The sequence below is a fragment of the Anolis sagrei genome, chromosome X, assembly GCF_037176765.1.
Source record: "Anolis sagrei isolate rAnoSag1 chromosome X, rAnoSag1.mat, whole genome shotgun sequence".
NCBI classification, from domain to species: Eukaryota; Metazoa; Chordata; class Lepidosauria; order Squamata; family Dactyloidae; genus Anolis; species Anolis sagrei.
In genome coordinates, this window is record NC_090034.1 from 21,166,700 (window position 1) to 21,187,699 (window position 21,000).

At 43.3% G+C, this 21,000-nt stretch overlaps 1 protein-coding gene across 1 annotated transcript in view; it reads right to left on the bottom strand.

Moving 5' to 3' along the window:
• Nucleotides 1-16,440, bottom strand: part of PKD1 (polycystin 1, transient receptor potential channel interacting) — a 106,208-nt gene extending 89,768 nt beyond the window's left edge. Inside the window, exon 1 of the mRNA XM_060785804.2 lies at nt 15,916-16,440. Within this exon, the coding sequence (XP_060641787.2) occupies nt 15,916-16,202 (287 nt within the window). The 5' untranslated portion in view covers nt 16,203-16,440. The remainder of the gene's footprint in view (nt 1-15,915) is intronic.
• Between the last annotated feature and the right edge of the window lie 4,560 nt (nt 16,441-21,000).

The window sequence follows — 21,000 nt, forward strand, 5'->3', positions numbered from 1 at the left end:
CCAATCTGGACACAGAATATTATTTGAGAACACAGAACTAAAAACTGTGTTCTCTAGTTTTTGAGAATCTTATGTAAAATATACATAAGATAGAGATGCTTGCATTGGCATCCCTGGGACATTTAGAAGAGACTTTGGAGATCCTCTCCATATTTTTTCCAATGTGCCATTGTTGGCTTCCTTGGGACACTGCGGCAATGTGTGTTAGTGCTCAAAATGTGCATGAGACAGGAATGCTTGCACTTATTACTTGAGGCATTCATAAGGGACTTTGGATACCCTCTCCATAATTCTGCCAGCGCATTGTTGGCTTGCTTGGGAGACTGTGGCAATGAGTATATCACACTTAAAATGCCCATGGGACAGACACACTTGCATCTGCATCCCTGGGACACTCATTAGGGACTTTGAAGACCCTCTCCAAGTTTTTGCTGGTGCCAATGTGCCATTATTGGCTTGCTTGGGAGACTGTGGTAATTAGTATATTGCCCTTAAAATGTCAGTGGTGTGGAGACACTTGCATTGGCATTCCTGGGACACTCAGTGCCATTTTTTCCAGTGCCAACATGCCATTGTTGGCTTGCTTGGGAGAACTGAGCAATGAGCATTTTGCTCCTAAAACACCCATGGTGTGGATTGCATTGACATCCATGGGAAATTCAGAAGGGACTTTGGAGATCCTCGCCATATTTTTGCCAATGCCAATGTGCCATCCTTGGCTTGCTTGGGAGATTGTGGCAATGAGTATATAGTTCTTAAAATGCCCATGAGACAGTCAGATGGGTCTTTGGAGACTCTTTCCAAGCTTTTGTCACTGTCCATGTGCCATCCTTGACTTGCTTAGGACACTGTGGCAATGAGTATATTGCTCCTAAAAAGGCCCATGAGATAGAGATATTTATCCCTGGCACATTGGCATCCAGTGCCAATGTGCCATCCTTGGCTTGCTTGTGACTGTGGCACAAGAACAAAGTCATGGGACGGAGATGCTTGCATTGGCATCCCTGAGACATTCAAAAGGGTCTTTGGGGACTCTCTGCAAGCTTTTGCCCGTGCCAATATGCCATTGTTGGCTAGCTTGGGAGACTGTGGCAATGGTAGAATGCTCATGGGATGGAGACACTTGCATTAGCATCCCTGGGACATTCGAAAGAGTCTTTGGAGACCCTCTCCAAACTTTTGCCGGTGCCCAAGTGCCACCCTTGGCTTCCTTGGGATGCTCCGGTCCCTCGGCTGCTCCGTCCCCGACATCTTTGCGGCACTTGGCTCTTTGGTCTCCAAAGGAAACATCTGTGCATTCCAGACCCATTTGGTAAGGGGAACAGCACAACACCATCCTCGAAGTGAGGTTTTACAGCCGCTGAAAGAAGCCTTAGCAGCAGCCGAAGAAGAAGGGAAGGAGCGAGGGAGCGATGCTGCTGCTGCTGCTGGCAGGCGGGGATGGAAAAGTCATGTTTAAAATATTATTCCAAGGGAGGTGGCTGCCAGAGCCCCCAAATTAATCATTCGAATGTGTCTTTTTGGAGGAGAAGGGTGGGAAAGGAGGAGGGCGGGGGAGAGAGGAAGCGTTATGTAACACGGGCCCACCTCCGGATGAGAAAATGGCTCCCAATTCTGCCGCCTCCGAAATCTCTTTCCTTGCAAAGAAATTGAGGCAATGCAAAGAAATGGCCCCAAATAAGCTTGGGAATTGAGCCAATGCCTCAGTTGGGTCTCTGGTTGTTCTGGTTTGCTCTTGCTGCCCATTGAGGCTGAGAGAGTGTGATTCACTCCAATGTCACCCAGTGGTTTCCAAAGAATGAGTGAGGATTCAAACCCAGGACTCCAGGATATTAGTCCAACACTCAAATACAATGCCAATAAAAAGGAAGACGGCATCGTTATTGGAAGTGACGACAGACTTCCGAAAGGCCAACAAAAAATTGACATGGAATATATCAACGTAAGTCGCATTAACGCTGCAGAATCGAAGCCCTTTGATACCACTTTGCCATTCACAATGCTATGAGAGCTGTGGTTTAACATGGTATTGAGACATTTCTGCAAGAGAGCACCGGCACGTCTCCAAACACCTCCCAGGATTTCATAGCAATGAAGGGTGCATCTACACTATACAATTGATGCAGTTTGGCACCACTTGGGACTCCTTTGATCAAGGCCTTTAACTTCTCCTGCCAAAGAGGTGCCTCAACAAAATAGTATATGTGTTTTAACTGCATTATGTTTCCATCTATTTTTACTATATTGTAATCCACCTTGGGCTCTAAGGTTAGGCAGATAACAAATACATTATTATTTGAAACAGAACAAGATGAGTCCACAGCAGACAAGATCAGTCTGCTGACTGTTGTATTGGATCACACGTTGGACACTTCCCAAATGTCTAGGACTGTGTGATGTATCGGTGAATGATGTGTGCAGATCCCAGTAAGGTGGCCTTCTGCAGCTGGCAGATGGTAAATTTGCCAGTGCCAATTGTGTTTAAGTGCAGGCCAAGGTCTTTAAGCACTACATCCAGTGTGCCGATCACCACTGGGACCAGTTTGATCTTTAAGTCCTCATATCGTGTCAGCTTTTCCAGTTGTTTCTTTTCAATCCTGCTGTCACCTGGGATTGTAACATTGACAATCCATACTTTGGTTGTTTGTTTTTTTAACACAATCATGAGGTCAGGAGTATTGTGCTCCAAAACTCTGTCTGTCTGAATCCAGAAGTCCCAGAGTAGTTTGACGTGTTCATTCTCTGTATCTTTTTCAGGCTTGTGATCCCACCAGTTTTTTGTTGCAGGCAGATGGTATTTGTGGCACAAGTCCCAATGAATCATCTGAGCAATGGTGTTATGTCTCTGCTTGTAGTCTGTCTGCACGATTTTCTTGCAGCAGCTGAGGATGGGATCTATTGTTTCATCTGCTTCCTTGCAGAGTCTACATTTGGGATCTGTTGTCGACTTTTCAATTCTGGCTTTGATGGCATTGGTTCGAATGGCTTGTTCTTGGGCTGCCAAAATCAGGCCCTCCGTCTCCTTTTTCAGAGTTTCATTTGTGAGCCACATCCATGTTTTTTCTTTGTCAATTTGGCTCTCAATTTTCCCCAGGAACTGTCCATGGAGAGCCTTCTTTCGCCAGTTTTCTCTTCTGCTCTGGATTGTATTTTTACAGTATTCACTCTTTGTTTTTTGCACTTGAAGCAGTTTACTACTATTGGCTTCTCTCAATGTTGGTTCTTGACTGCCTTTCACATAATCTCACATTATTATTATTATTATTATTATTATTATTACTGCTCCAGAATCCTCCGGCAAAGCTGTAGTGTTTGAGAGGATGTTGGATGCGTACAATCCAACATCTATGATCAGAATACTTTTCTGCGTATTTTCTTCCAAGAAATTCCATCCAATGAGGAATGAATGGAGCTCTATTGTGCATTCATTCTGGGGAAGGAAGGAAGCAAGCAAGCCATGGACCTGTGTCTTCCCCATAGGTTCTTATGCCTTTTCCTTCAAAAGGCTTCTGGACGAAAGCTAGCCAAAGTCCCTCTGATAGTGGTCAGCAGTGGTCAAAATGGGGTGACTTAAGTCTCCAAAAAAACATCAAATACGTACAACAAAGATTAATTTCCCTCCGACTTAAATAATCTTAGTTTCCTTTGCATTTGAGAGAAAATTTAATACACAAAGACAGCATGAAAGATGATGCAGGTATCCTTCATTGGACAATGTCAATATGTTTTCCTGGAACTAAAAAAGCCAGGAATAATAATAATAATAATAATAATAATAATAATAATACTTTATTTGTACCCCACTACCACCTTCCCAAAGGACTCGGTGCGGCTTACATGAGGCCAAGTCCACAACACGTCAATAAACAAAAGCAATAATAAATCAATACAAAACAGTTGAAATAAACTCAAAAACAAAAAATACACAATAAGCAATAAACAATAACAATATCAAAAACATACAGCATTTAAAAACCTATGGCTGGGCCAAATGTAATAATTCAAATTTAAAATTAAAAAAGTGCTGGGCATGAACAAGGTAAGGCAAATTAGGATAGGGTTTTCAGAGAAAGATGAGGGCGCACAGAAATCCTAAGTCATTACTAAAGTGCATTTGAGCACATATTGCTAAGAATTTTCCTTATTCTGGGAAGGCACACTGGAACAACCACATTTTCAGGCTCCTCCTAAAGACTGCCAGCGTTGGGGCATGCCTGATGTCCTTAGGGAGTGAATTCTAGAGTCGAGGGGCCACCACTGAGAAGGCCCTCTCCCTCGTCCCCACCAATCGTGCCTGCGAAGGAGGTGGGAGCGTGAGCAGGGCCTCTCCAGATGATCGAAGATGGAAAGAATAGAGATGGAAAGAATAGAGATGGGTTGCTCAGTAACACAAAATAAGAGAGAATGAGGGCAAAGTGCTTCATCTGAAACCAACAATATAACAACAACAACAACAACAACAACAGCAACAACAGCAACAGCAACAACAGTTCGATATTGTTTTAACTGCCATCGCTCAATGCTATGGGATCTTGGGAGTTGTGGAATTATACAATCACAGAACAGAATAATAGTGTCAGAAGATACCCTCAAGGGCCATCTAGCCCAACCCCTTTCTGCCATGCAGAAGCACAATCAAAGCATCCCCAACAGATGGTCATCCAGCCCCTGTTTTAAAGCCTCCAAATATAGTTTCACAAGGCAATGAATGCTTTCTCCACCAATGAATGCACAGCTCCCAGGATCCCACAGCATTGAGTCACAGCAGTTGAAGTGGAATCAAACTGCATCAATTCTCCAGTGCAGATGCACTCGGGGTCTCTTCGAAACTTGTAGCCACAGAAGGATGCTGCAGCAGAAAATACTTTAAATGGTAGTAATTTTAAGATCCAAATCTTGTGCAAACTTTTCAAACACTGTTCCCATTTGGTTTTGGCCCAAACAAAGCTGAACTGCGGAGTGTATGCACAAAAAGGAGGGTTTAGTTTTACTATTAAGTAAATGTTTAGTTTAGTTTTAGAGTAATGGTAAACTTTGGTCATTTCCAGTTTTGTAGAAAGGGAAAAACAAAACAAATGCATCGGTCTTCATCGTCCGTTCTCCGTAAACGTCCCTATCTACTAATCCAAAACATTTGACAACCCTATATGTATATAGGTGTGTGTGTGTTTGTGGGTGTGTATGTATGCATATATATATATATATATATATGCACATGCATGCCCAAATACGCTCTGTGCATGCTTCGTGGCTGTAGCCATGGAGCTGAATAAGTGACCGAATGCTCCTTTACGGATGAACTATTCTCCACTCCTGCATTGTCTGCATGGCGGCTTTGTGCCAAAACCTGATCTCACCTCCAATTTGTAAAACATTAACCTGCAAAGAAAGGTTAATGTGATCTTGGACAGTAGCACGAAAAAGCAAAACCTTTATCTCATTAGGTAGTTTGCAGATTTGGGGCTTTTCTCTCCCCAAATTCAGGGGTCTCTTTAATAGTTAGGACTGCAAAAAATACTATAGTAATATTAATTCTAACAGTGCTTGTCGTAAGTCAGAGCACGGTCCAAAATAACTCCCAGGTATTGGGGTGTGCTGCAATGCTCCAGTGGGATTCCTTCCCAGGTAATCCTTAGAGCTCGAGATGCTTGTCTGTTCTTAAAATAGAAAGCACACATCTGCATTTTAGATGGATTAAGGATCAGCTGGCTTTCCCTGTAATAGCCATCAAGAGCACCTAAAGCTTCTGAGAGTGTCTGTTCAACCATTTCAAAGCTCCCTGCTTGGGTGGTGATGGCAGGATCGTCGGCATAGATGAAACTCTCCGTCCCTTCTAGCAGTAGCTGGTCATTATGATATTATTATTATTATTATTATTATTATTATTATTATTATATGATGATGATACGGAAAAGCAAAAGTATTATTATTAAATAATGAGGAGGAGCACACTTAATAATAATAATAGGATAATGTATAATAAAACTTTATTTATATTCTGCCCTCCCTCCCCAAGGGGATTGTACGATGAAGAGGAGCAAAATTAATAACATTGTTATTATTCTTATAGGTGATTATCTTGATAAGGAAGAGCAAAAGTATTATTATTATTATTAAATAAGGGGAGCAAAATTAATAAAAATACTATTATAATATATAATGATGTTGATGATGATGATAAGGAAGAGAAAAATAATAATAAGGTAGAGCAAAATTAATAATAATAATAATAATAATAATAATAGAAGATAAGAAGGAGCAAAAGTATTATTATTAAATAAGAAAGAGGAACAAACTCAATAATGCTATTATAATCTACAATGATGATAATGATGATGGTGGTGGTGATGATGAATAGGTGGAGCAAACCTAATAATAATAATAATTATTATTATTATTATTATTATTAGATGATCACAATTATGATAAGGCTGAGCAAAATTAATAATAATGATACTAGAAATAATAATAGTAATAATAATGATAATGATAATAATAATAATAATATAGATTGTGATGATGATAACAATAAAAATAATTATATTGCTCCTCCTCAGATATTCCAACCATTTCCTTTCCTGGGAAAGAAAATGCATCTGAAAGGCATTAAGGCTCCTTTGCACAGAAGCGACGGATAAAACATTTAAAAAAAGTCATTGGATTTTATGAAGGGCCTCATTAGAAAATCCATAAGGGTGTGGGCAAACTACAAATTTCATCACCCTCTGCTATTAACCCCAAACCAAACCAGTCATGATGTGTCTGTGTGCAAAGTTTGGTCCAGATCCATCATCGGTTGGGTTCAAAGTGCTCTTTGATTGTGGGTGAACTACAACTCCCCTCATCCTGGATGAATCATTATTGAGAACCACTGGTATAAATTATTATTATATTATATTACAATTATTATTCTATTGTGATATAGTTATTACTTAATAGCACAAATTATTATTGTGACATTTATATTATAATAGTATAATTTATGATGCTGATGATATTCTAATATAATTTAGGATGACAGAGATGATTATATTCTATTATAATAGTACAATGATTCTCTTCTATTATCATAATATCATTTATGATGATATTTTATTCCATTATAATAGTAGAACCTATTGTGATGGTGGTGATGGTTATGTTCTATTACCATAGTACAAAACGGTGATTACTATTATTATATTCTATAATAATAACAATCACTGTACTAGTATACAATATTAATAATAATAATAATAATAATAATAATAATACATTAAAAACAGCCACTGGTCCTTATTTCACAGGTAAATTGATGATGATGATGATGATGATGATGATGATGATGACTTAAAAGCAGCCACTGGTCCTTATTTCTTGGATGAATTAATGATAATAATAAAATCTTCTATATACATCTTCTATACCATATGTGTGTATGTAGCTAGTGTCCACTTAAAGAGACAAGCTCCCACTTCCACAAACAGCTATAGCTCCCACTACTCAGGAAACACCAATGGCCCTCCCTCCAATGACATTGCGGGTTATTGTGAGTGCCATGAACACATACAAGGGCCCTCCACACACACCATACTGCCCACCACCCAAGTGAAGGCTTTCATACGGGGACGATTTCATCTTAGATTTTCTGTTTTTCCTCCTCCAGGGGCACCCCAGTGTTTCTTTCTCTATCCATTGGTGTGGAATTTGCATGACTCCACCCACTGCTTCTCCCTTCACCCTTTCCTATTCTTTTTTATGACACATAGCAAACAGAGGAATTGATCAGCAACTGAACATACTAGAGAGGTTTGGGGAGAATTCACCATAATTTATAGGAGTTATAGGTTCTGGGATGTATAGGTCACCTCCAATCTAAGAGCACTCTGAACTCCACCAACAATGGACCTGGAACTAACTTGGCACACAAAACCTCCATGAACAACAAAAAATACTGCAGGTCTTTGGAGGGATTTATAGGAGTTGTAGTTCACCTACATCCAAAGTGCATTATGAACCCAAACAATGATGAATCTGGACCAAATTTGGCATGCATACCCGATATGCCCAAATTTGAATGCTGGTGGGTTTTGAGGAGAATTGGCCTGGACATTTTGGAGTTGTAGGTACTGGGATTTATAGTTCAACTTCAATCCATGAGCATTCTGAACTCTACCAAAGATGGAATTAGACCCATGACCAGAAAAAAAATACTGGAGGCATTTGGGGGAAATTCATCTTGATTTCGCAGAGTTGTAGTTTACCCACAACCAGAGAAACTGTGACCTCCACCAATGATGGACCTGAACCAAACTTGACACACAGAACCCCCATGACTAACTCGACCTAATGGAGGGTTTTGAGGGGACTGACTCACCGTAGTGGGAGTTGTAGTTTACCCTGCAGTCAGAGAGCACAATGAACCCACCGATGAAGCATCTAGAGAAAACTTGCCCAACGTAACACACTTTAAGTACTGATTGAGTTTTTCGGAGTTAACTTGGCATGTGAGTTGTACTTCACCCACAACCTTATGCATTTTGTCCCATTAAAAAACTGACTTTTTCAAATAATCCAGGATCGATGGATCCCCAAGATAGCAAAAATAATAATAAACAGCCACTGGTCCTTATTTCATGGGTGAATTGATGTTGATAGTGGTGATATAAAAAGCAATTACCAGTACTTGTTTCAAGGGTAATAATAACAACAATAACAATAGTAATAATTTAAAAGAAGCCAGTCACTGATATATATTTCATGTGTGAAACAATAATAATAATAATAATAATCTGTTTTCTTGCAAAACTCCAGACTTTTGGAGGAGCCCAACTGGCCCTTTCCCAAGCATTTTGCAATTAATTTTGCTTTGATTTATGTTTCCAAATAAAAAATGACTATGATTATCCAGAAAAGTGTTAGGCTGCATTCAGGCCACAAAAGGCGTCAACTGCAGAATCCTATTGAGGATTATCTTGCAAATCAGGCCTTAATTTCAGAACCTCTCATAGGCGAACGTGGATGATGTTCCCACCAAACGCGCACATTTTGGGCGTCTCCGGCTCTTCCCTTGATGTCTTCCATACGTTTCTCTGCACCGCATTAAAAGCCCCTTTGAACAAGGATACTATATCTCCCATGCATGTGCATATATTTATTAACAGATGTTGCAATTACCCTAAACTCATTAGCATCTATTGTAATTACCCTAAATCTCCTTTTCATCTATTTCTGAGGTCTCTGGTTTTCCTCCAGAAAGAATATTTTGGGGGCAATTATAATTTTAAAGGCTTTAAAAACTGTTAAAGAAGAAATTTGAAGACATTAAATACTGTGAAGTATTTAATGTATTTCAGTCATTTTTAAACGGTTTTAATGGTTTTAACTATTTCTTTTTAATAGCTCTATGTTTAGTTCTAGTTGATATGTTTTTTAAGGGTTTAAATTGTACATTGTATTATCTTTAGTGTTATTATTTGGTTTGGGTCTCTTTTTAGAGAAAAAGAGCTGGATAATAATAATAATAATAATAATAATAATAATACAAGTGAGAGCAGAATTGAAGAGAAACAACTGGAAAAGCTTACACAATACAAAGATTTAAAGACTGAACTGCAAAGACTCTGGCACAAGCCAGTCAAGGTGGTCCCAGAGGTGATCGGCACACTGGGTACAGTACCTAAAGACCTTGGCCTGAACTTGAAAACAATTGGTGCTGACAAAATAACCATCTGTCAGCTGCAGAAGGCCACCCTACTCGGATCTGCACTCTCCCAAAAGAAATTATAACAGCTATCTCCCTTTCTTGTTTCAAGAAGCAATTAAAAAAGTTCCTGGGTTGTTTTTTTTCACGTCAGGAGTGACTTGAGAAACTTCAAGTCGCTTCTGGTGTGATGGAATTGGCCACTTGAAAGGGCATTACCCAGGGGACACCTGGACATTTTTTGATGTTTTACCATCCTTGTGGGAGGCTTCTCTTATGTGCCTGCATGGGGGGGGGGGGCTGGAGCTGACAGAGGGAGCTCATCTGCAGATTGGAACCTCCCCGGATTCAAACCTCCCTGGATTGGAACCTCTGACCTGTCAGTCTTCAGTCCTGCCGGCACAAGGGTTTAACCCATTGCACCATCGGTGCTTCACTTTCCAGTTTAGATAGGCCTTTAGTGAAGGAAACTAAGCTGGAGTAGTAAGAACCACCATTATGTTTATGGACTGGAATGAAGTGCAGCATAATCTGACATGATGCCACAAGTACATGGATGTATATTATTGTTGTTTTAAACTGTTTATTTTATGATGTTTTGTACTTATTGATGTATTTGGATTGTTGTTTACATAATTTCAATATAAGCAGCTTTGGGACCCGCAAGGGAGAAAAGTGGGATATAAAGATTTATTATTGTTATTATTATTATTATTATTATTATTCATCACATAGACCTAGACCAGTGTTTCTCAACCTGGGGGTTGAAACCCCGGGGGGGGGGGGGTCGGGAGGAGACGTTAGAGGGGTCGCCAAAGACATCTGAAAACACAGTATTTTCTGTTAGTCATACGGGTTCTCTGTGGGAAGTTTGGCCCAATTCTATCATTGGTGAGGTTCAGAATGCTCTTTGATTGCAGGTGAACTATAAATCCCAGCAACTACAACTCCGAAATGTCAAGTCTATTTTCCCCAAACTCCACTAGTGTTCACAGTTGGGCATATTGAGTATCCGTGCCAAGTTTGTTCCAGATCCATCATTGTTTGAGTCCACAGTGCTCTCTGGATGTAGGTGAACTACAACTCCAAAACTCAAGGTCAATGCCCACCAAACCCTTTCAGTATTTTCTGTTGGTCATGAGAGTTGTGTGTGCCAAATCTGTCTCAATTCCATTGTTGGTGGAGTTTAGAATGTTCTTTGATTGTAGGTGAATTATATATTTCAGCAACTACAACTCCCAAATGACAAAATCAAACACCCCCCCCCCTCCCAACCCCACCAGTATTCAAATTTGGGCATATCGGATATTTGTGCCCAATTTGGTCCTGTAAATGAAAATACAACCTGAATATCTGATATTTACTTTACAATTTAGAACAGTAGCAAAATTACAGATATGAAGTAGCAACAAAAGTAATTTTACAGTTGCGGGTCTCCGCAACATGAGGAACTGTATTAAGGGATCCTGGCATTAGGCAGGATGAGAAACACTGTCCTAGACACTTGGAAGTGTAATCCAATATAAAAGCCAGCATAGTGATCTTGTTTGCTGTGTACTAATCTTGTTGTGTATCAAATAGTAGTAACGACAACGACAACGACAACAACAACAACTTTATTTTTGTATCCTGCCACCATCTCCCCGAAGGGACACAAGATGCCTAAAAACAGCACATAAAATAAAGCACTATATAAAATACAATTGAATAAAGCATATAGGCATATAGAACAACAACTTAAGAGTCAATGTATTGTCGAAGGCTTTCATGGCCGGAATCACTGAGTTGTTGTAGGTTTTTTCGGGCTATATGGTCTTGATCTAGAGGCATTCTCTCCTGACGTTTCGCCTGTATCTATGGCAAGCATCCTCAGAGGTAGTGAGGTGGGGAACCTCACTACCTCTGAGGATGCTTGCCATAGATGCAGGCGAAACGTCAGGCGAGAATGCCTCTAGACTATGGCCATATAGCCTGAGAAAACCTACAACAACCCAACTTAAGAGTCAATTAAAACAGTGCTCATCAACCAATGGCAGTAAGCTACTGTAAATGTGGCCAGACTGTAAACAATAGAACAAGGGGATGGGATAAGTAACCATGGGACGAGGGAATGCACTGAACAGGCTGCGCTCTGGCACCAGAAGATGCAGAGCCAATCCTCAGAAATGGGGCTACAAAGTGTAGTCCACGGCATGCGAGTGTGGAGAAGAGCAAACCACAGACCACCTACTATAATGCAACCTGAGCCCTGCCACATCCACCATGGAGGACTTTCTCACAGCAACACCAAAGGCACTCCAAGTGGCCAGCTTCTGGTCAAACGACGTGTACCATAATGCCAAGTTTTTTAACTTTGTGTTTTTAAATGCATTTTAATTGTACCCTCAACTCACTTCTGTCACGATAAATAAATGGGACAAAGTGCAAGGCTGCGTAACTATTGAATAGGCTCCAGGCGTTCTCAAAAGCTTGTTTGAACATCCAGGTCTTCAGGTCCCTACGGAAGGAGGACACTGGTGAGGCCTGTCTAATCTCCCTGGTGAGGGCGTTCAAAAGGTGGAGAGCCTCGTCCCCACCAACCGTGCTTGTGAGGAGGAGGGCCTCCCCAGCAGATCTTAGAGCCCCCATTGGCTCATAGGAGGGGATGCAGTCACAATGATAGGCAGGACCTGAACCATTTAGGGTTTTGTAGGTAATAACCTGCACTTTGAATTGGGCCCAGAAACTTATCAGCAGCCAATGGAGCTGCTTTAGTAGGGGCACCGTGTGGTCCCTATAGCTGGCTCTGATTAGTAGCCTGGCCACTGATCTATGGACCAATTGCAGTTTTTGAGCCATCTTCAAAGGCAGCTCCACATAGAGTGCATTGCAGTAATCTAGTCTAGATGTAACTAAGGCATGGACCACTGTGGCCAAGTCGGGCTTTTCGAGGTACAGTCGCAGCTGGCACAGAAGCTTTAACTGTGCGAAGGCAGAGTTTCCTGCAAGTTTCCTGTTTCTTGGACTGGATGGCCCATGAGGCCTCTTCCAACTCTATTATTCTATAATTGCATGATTCTATGAAGGCCCTCCTGGCCACCACCCACACCTGAGCTTCAAGTGTCAGCACAGAGTCGAGGAGAACTCCCAAACTGTGGACCTGTGTGGCAACCTGTTGATCACAGGTTGCCACCCAATACCCCAATTGGCCTTGCAACCGACCAGGAGGACCTCTGTCTTGTCTGGATTAAGCTTCAGCTTTTTGGCTCTCATCCAGTCCATTGCGGCTGCCAGGCTGTGTTATTAGCCAATTTGAATCTCCTTTTCAGAGAGAAAAAGTAAGATACTACTACTACCACTAATAGTAATAATATGTTATCAGCTACTTTGGGACTTTATTTAGAAAGAAAAAATGTGTATTGTTGTTGTTGTTTATATCCACTTTTCTCACTAAAAAAGAGACTCAAAATTGCTAAAAACACTAAATATATTGTTGTTCTTATTATCTCGTTGTTTTTAATTACATTTATTTATATCTCACTTTTAAAAAATGAACACAGACGAATGCATATTAAAAAAAAAACCCCGAACTGTTAACTATATTAAAACAATGCAAATCTACACTTTAAGAAGGATAAAAGAATTCTGAAAAGATAAAACAACCAACACTGCATTTTCAAGGGATGACTCTGGAGACCCGGGTTCGTATCCCTGCTTGGCTCTAAAACCCACTGAGTGGCTATGGGGCAAGTCACACTCTCTCAGCTTCAGAGGAAGGCAATGGTAAACACTTCATAATAATAATAATAATAATAATAATAATAATAATAATATAGCAATGGCAAACACCTTATACTAACAACAACAACAGTAACAATAACCAACTGTATTTATATTTCACCACCATCTCCCAAAAGGGATTCGGGGCGGCTTACAAAGCACATAGTAGTGCAAACAGAATACACAAAATACAGTAAAATACATATAACACATAATATGCCTTCCGTATAAGGGCAACCTTAAGACCGCTATAATGTGGAAATGAAGACAAATAACAAAGGCAGAGAAGGCTCAAGACCTTACAAAACTACCCCGTAGCATTGAGCCTTGGCAATTAAGGGGGCATCAAACTGCAGTCATTACACAGTGCAGAAGCAACTCTAATACATACTTAGAAATATCAATAAATACACTGAATCGGAGATTGCAAAGGATGCTCAAACCCTGCAATCTCATTTCTCCTCTCAAAGGCAAACAACCCAATACCAATGATTTCAAAAGAGGGCAGGTTAAAGGACCTGAGATACTAAGAAAACTTCAGCTGATAGAGTTTCTTAGGAAATGCAAGCATTTAGACCCCTCTCCAATTAATTTGGAGAGAAAAGCACAATTCGGAAGTCAATCGGGTACAAAGGTGGAAAGGGCTACTTATCAGACCTCCAATTTACTGCATTTCCTCTTTTTGAAATCCTCAAAGTATAAAGGATATTAATTATTTCAACCCGCAAGGTTGAAGTTGCATCCACCTCAAAGCAAGTTGTTGAGGAAAGCAGAAAGCAAAATAGGACAGGAGTGTATATCGAACAATGTAATATATTTTCTCCACCTTATTTATTATACCAGAATGACAGATCATAAACAAACGTGAGCTTTGATTTATACAACTAGCTGTGGTTAACCCTTGGAACTCACTGCCACAAGGTGTGGAGAGGCCTTTGAAAGTGGGAAGCATTGAGATGGATTCATACATTGGTCTTATTTTCATTGCAATGGTGGGCAGCCACACACAAAAACTCTTCCAAAGATGAAACAACATCATTCAAGAACGTATGCTGCACTTGAATTGCCATGTGTCAATGGTATAGAATCTTTAGATTTATAGCTTTGCCACGTCTGTAACTGTCTCTGTCCAAGAGACAACACCCAGGATCCCATAGCACTGAGCCATGACAGAGAAAACAATTTCAAACTGCATTCATCCTGCTGTGCAGACGCATCCCTTGTGGCAGGGAGTTCCATAGGACCTCCTCTATGGATTCTCCTTATCCTGGGACCCTTCCCCTTCCTCCATTCTGCTTTTGGAGTCCACACCCCCCCCCCCCACAAGGAGACAAAGCCCACCCCATCTTTTTTAGAGACACCCCTCACCCCAGTCCCCAAATGTATAACTGTAAACAGGCAATGCAAAGGCAGGAAAGAACCCGGTATCCAAACCTTTCCTTTCTTTCCCCTTTGCGTACAGCCATTCCTGCCCCCTTGGCAACCTTTGTGGCAACCTTTGAGCCTTTCTTTGGGATGAGCTGAAGAAAAGCCCAGTCTCCACACATTCCCATCCCTTTTTACACACAGCCAACTCTGCTCCTTGTGGCGAGGAGTTGCAAAGGCTCCCCCCTTGGCCTTCTCCAGGGACCTATTCCCTTTCCTCCAGTGGCCTCTTGGGGTCCACAATCCCCTCCTTTAGGGCACCCTGCCTTTGAAGCCTTCTTTGGGATGAGCCCAGTCTCCAAACCTTCCCTTTCCTTTTAGACACAGCCAACTCTGCTCCTTGTGGCAAGGAGTTGCAAAGGCTCCCCCTTGGCCTTTTCCTGGGACCTTTTGCCTTTCCTCCAGTGGCCTCTTGGGGTCCACAATCCCCCCTTTTAGGGCACCCTGCCATTCATCATCCCTCCTTTTCGGGCACTTTACAATTCATAACCCCTTATTTAGGAAGAGCTGGGGAAGAGCCCAGTCTCCAAAGCTTCCCTTTCCTTTCAGGCACAGCCAACTCTGCTTCTTGGGGCGAGGAGTTGTAACGGCTCCCTGGCCTTCTCCTGGGACCCTTCTCCTTTCCTCCAGTGGCCTCTTGGGGTCCACAACCCCTCAATTTAGGGTACCCTGCTTTTGAACCCCTCTTTGGGAAGAGCCGAGGAAGAGCCCGGTCTCCAAACCTTCCCTTCCCTTTTGACGCACAGCCAACTCTGTTCCTTGTGGCGAGGAGTTGCTAAGGCTCCCCCCCCCCCCGGCCTTTTCAGGGGACCGATTCCTTTTCTTCCAGTGGCCTCTTCTTGTCCGAAATCCCCCCCCCCCTTTTTTGGGCCACCCTGCCTTTGAAGCCTTCTTTGGGAAGAGTTTTAGAGGAGCCCGCCCTGCCTCGCAGCCTTCTTGGCCTGTTGTCGCACAGCCCGCTCTCCTTGCCGAGGCTCCCCGGGCGCCCCTGGTTCCTCGGGGTGCCTTGGGGGCCCCTTTCCCCTCCCCGGGGGGCCCCTGGTACTCACAGGGCGGCGGTGTTGGCGGGGAAGGGCGCCCCCGAAGGCGGGAAGCGGGGCCAGCCCTTGTTGGCGCAGTCCAGGGCGCAGGCGAGGGCGCTGGCGGCGGGGAGGCTCCTGCAGCTGCAGTCCGGGGGACAGGGCTGGCAGCCCCCGCCGCCGCCTCCTCCTCCTCCGCCGCCGCCTCCTCCTCCTCCTCCCCGGGGCCCTCCGGCTCCGACGGGGCCCGGGGCCAGCCCCCCTCCCAGCAGGCAGCACAGGAGGCACCAGCCCGGGCATGGCTTCAGCGCGGGCATGGCATGGCCCCCTCCCGGGCCCTTCAGTCCCAGCCCCGCACCCACATGGCCGCGCCTGCTTTGCGCGACTCCGTCTTCTCGTTTCTGCCTGGGCGCTCTGGACGCTTCGCTCCGGCCTCTCTGCGCCTTCCTCCCTTCCTCCCTTCCTCTTCTCTTCTCTCCTCTCCTCTCCTTCCGCCTCTTTTCTCCCCCCTCTCCTTTCCCCTCTCTTCCTCCTCTTTTTTCTTTCTTTTTTGGGACGTCCTCAAGTCTTCCTCATTCCATCCAGGCGGTGGCAGCAGGAGCAACCAAAAGGAGCTCATTTTGGAGAGCGGGGAGGGGGGGGGGAGTATCATACCAGGCTTGAGTGGAAAGTAATGCCTCCACCTTCCTAACTCCTCAACAGACGGCAGTACTGGTATGCGGCAGGTACTGGCTTGTTCCGTAGACTCTCCTCTACAGCTGCCAAAGGTGGAATCAGGTGTCAAACAGGGATGTGTTATTGCCCCAACCTTATTTTCCATCTTCATTGCTATGATCCTTCATCATGTTGATGGGAAGCTTCCCACAGGAGTGGAAATTTATCTGTCGGACAGATGGCAAGCTGTTTAACCTCAGCAGACTGAAAGCCAAAACCAAGGTCACAACAACATCTGTTATAGAACTCCGGTATGCTGATGACAACGTCGTCTGTGCGCATTCAGAAGAAGACCTACAAGCCATTCTAAACACCTTCGCAGAAGCATACAACAAGCTTGGCCTGTCATTTAAAAGCAAGAAAACCAAAGTGCTCTTTCAGCAGTTCCCAGCCAGTCCCTCTCCAATGCCAGAAATACAGCTTAATGGTGTAACATTAGAAAATGTTGACCATTTCCACTACCTTGGCAGCCACCTCTCCACAAAAGTCAACACTGATACAGAAATACAACACTGCCTGAGCTCTGCAAGTGCAGCATTTTTCCAAATGAAGCACAGAGTGTTTGAGGACCGGGACATCCGTAGGGATACCAAGGTGCTTGTTTATAAAGCTATAGCCCTCCCAACCCTGCTATATACTTGCGAGATGTGGACTATCTATAGACATCACAAGCAACTCCTAGAACAATTCCATCAGCGTTGCCTCCGAAAAAGGCTGGCCCTTGAGCGCTTCAGCTGGAGGTCAGCTGTGACCAGCAGTGCTGTAGAATTTGAAGTGGCACGAATGGAGGGTGAAAGAGAGAAACATGTCAAGAGGAAGGCACGTCAAGCCAACCCCACCAGGACTGCCTTCCACCTGGAAAGCAATGCCCTCACTGCGGGAGAACATGCAGATCAAGAATAGGGCTCCACAGCCACCTATGGACCCACCTCCAGTACACCAATCTTGGAAGACAATCCTACTCGGACAATGAGGGATCATCTAAGTAAGTAAGTACTGGTATGTGGCAGGTACTGGCTTGTTCAGTAGACTCTCCTCTACAGTTTCATTTTGGCTGGAAGCCTTAGCATTGAACGGTTGTGTTGTTAAATTGTGAAGTATGGAACCCTGTGCAGACGGTCGGTCAATGCGACTTAAGCAATGTGCAGTCATTGAATTCTTGACAGCAGAAGGTGTCACCCCAAAGGAGATTCATCAGAGAATGCAAGCTGTTTATGGTAATTGTGTTGATGTGAGTTCTGTGCATCATTGGGTGAGTAAGTTTAAAGATGTTGAGGTGGGAACATCTGACTTGCATGACAAAGAGTTGGACATCCTGTGACAGCAACCACCGAGTTTCATAAGCAAAAGGTTGACAGATTGATTTAGGATGATCATCCTCTTGGTATGTTTCTCTCTTTCACCCTCCATCCGTGCCTCTTCCAATTCTACAGCACTGCTGGTCACAGTTGACCTCCAGCTGAAGCGCTCAAGGGTCAGGATTTTTCGGAGGCAACGCTGATGGAATCGTTCTAGGAGTTGCTTGTGACGTCTATAGATAGTCCACGTCTTGCAGGCGTATAGCAGGTTGGGAGGACAATAACTTTATAAACAAGCACCTTGGTCTCCCTACGGATGTCCTGGTCCTCAAACACTCTGTGCTTCATTTGGAAAAATGCTGTACTCGCAGAAGCATATGAGAAATTTCAAGCATTTCACAGGAACGTATGGGTCACATCATTGCTTTGCTTGGCTATCGGAAGATCTGTGCACAATGGGTACCCAGGATGCTAATGCCTGAAATGAAAGCGCACAGACTTGAAACTTCAGAGACTGGATCTCACCACCGTATGACATCCTCCTTACAGTCCAGATTTAGCACCATCTGACTTCCATCTGTTCCCGATAATGAAAGAAGATCTGCAGGGACATCATTATGCTTCTGATTAATACTTTGAGAGAACTGTGCGACGCTGCTTGCGGAAACAGAGTGTCGACTTCTTCTGTGACGGCTTCAGAAAACTTGTTCATCGTTGGCAGAAATGTATCCAATTGTCTGGTGATTATGTGGAAAAGTAGTAGTTAAAGAGCACATTCAAAGGATTATTCCTGTGTTCGATTAAGATATTCCCATCCAAACCCAAGTAACGAAGGTGGAGGCATTACTTTTCATTCAACCCTCAGAGAATAATAAGAGCTGGAAGAGACCACACGGACCATCTAGTCCAACCGCCTTCTTTCATGCAAGCAAAGCACCCCCGACAGATGGCCATCCAGCCTCTGTTTAAAAAAGTGTTTCTCAACCTTCCTAATGCTGGGATCCCTTAATACAGTTCCTCATGTTGTGGTGACCCCCAACCTTATTTTCCCATCTTCATTGCTATGATCATCTTGTTGACAGGAAGCTGAGTGGAAATAATCTATCAGACAGGTGGCAAGCTATTTAACCTCAGCACTCTGCAAGCCAAAACCAAGGTCACAACAACATCTGTTATAGAACTCCAATATGCTGATGACAATGTCGTCTGTACACACTCAGAAGAAGACCTACAAACCACTCTAAACAACTTCACAGAAGCATACGAGAAGCTCAGCCTCTCATTGAACATTGAGAAAACCAAAGTACTCTTCCAGCAGGCACCAACTAATCCCTCTCCAATGTCAGAAATACAGCTTAATGGTGTAACATTAGGAAATGCTGCCATTCCCCTACCTTGGCAGCCACCTCTCCACAAAAGTCAACATTGACACTGAAATACAACACCACTTGAGCTCTGCGAGTGCAACATTCTTCCGAATTTGATTGGACTTAATGTCAGGGGAAAACCGTTGCAGACTCAGACTTGGTTGTGTTAATATTTTAAGGGCCAATATTTTTAGTGTATTTTATTGCTTTTTAAATGTATTTTTATTGCAGTTGACCTGTTGATGTTAATTGTTGTGCTCTAACTGTTTCTTTGTCGGCATCTAATGACTGCAAATTGTAAGCTGTCCTGAATCCCCTTTCGAGGGTTGAGAAGGATGGGATACAAATGCTCTGAATAAGTAAATAATAAATACCTTAACCTTAATCTTGGTATTAATAATATTAGTAATAATAATTGTGCAGTTTTCTGGCATTGTATATTTTTGCCGCTTCTGTGACTGTTCATTTGTATTTTGATTCTGTAGCTCACTTGTTGATGGATGTCCAGAATCAGCAGCATCCACCATAGTCCTTTTCATCCCGGACATCGGCCGAGCCAGTATAGACTTAATTTTGGTTTGTTTCTCCATAGTGCTAATGGGTTGGGTGCTCTTAGTTCCACTTCTCAGCTGAGACCTCTCTGGCTTGGTTGGACCTGCTGGTAGTTTATTTATTTATTTATTTATTTACTATTCTTGTATACCGCTGTATCTCAAGCCCGAGGGCGACTCACAGCGGTTTCCAGAAAGCAAACAACAAAGACAGTAAAAACAGCAGTAATCAATAAGTCAAACAGTTAAACTACACAATTCCATTTCTAGCAATAAACAAACATCAATACACAGTTATCACAAAAAACCCACCCCGGGTCGCCTCATCTTCCAAACGTAGTCCAAGTTCGTTGTCCATTGTTCCGTTCCTATGTTCAATTTACCAGAGATTGCACTAAGTTACTCAAATGCCTGCACAAACATCCAGGTCTTTAACTTTCTACGGAATGTCATAAGCGATGGTGCCAGCCTAACATCTACAGGAAGGGCGTTCCACAGCCGAGGAGCCACCACCGAGAAGGCCCTATCTCTCGTCCCCGCCAGCCGTGCTTGAGAGGCTGGCGGGATCGAGAGCAGGGCCTCCCCGGAAGATCTCAAAGTTCGGGTGGGTTCATAGGCCGAGATGCGGTCAGATAGGTATCTTGGGCCGGAACCGTTCAGGGCTTTATAGGCCAGTACCAACACCTTGAATTGGGCTCGGTAGCAAATCGGCAGCCAGTGGAGCTGGTGCAACAGGGGGGTTGTGTGCTCCCTGCGCTCCGCTCCCGTTAGAATCATGGCTGCCGCGCGTTGGACTAGTTGCAGCTTCCGGGCCGTCTTCAGGGGCAGCCCCACGTAGTGAGTGTTGCAGTAGTCTAGGCGGGATGTGACAAGAGCGTGTACCACCGTGGCCAAGTAGTTACACTACTGCCAAGCCATCAGAACAAATGCCATTAAGGCTAGGATCGAAAATTCAGCTGATGACCCAAAATGCAGACTGTGCAAGGAAGCTGAGGAAACCATGGACCATCTCCTCAGCTGTTGCAAGAAAATCACACAGATGGACTACAAACAGAGGCACAACTCTGTGACCCAGATGATTCACTGGAACTTATGTCACAAGTACCTCCTGCCAGCAGTCAAGAATTGGTGGGATCATAAACCTGCAAAGGTAGTGGAAAATTAACATGCAAAAATACTGTGGGA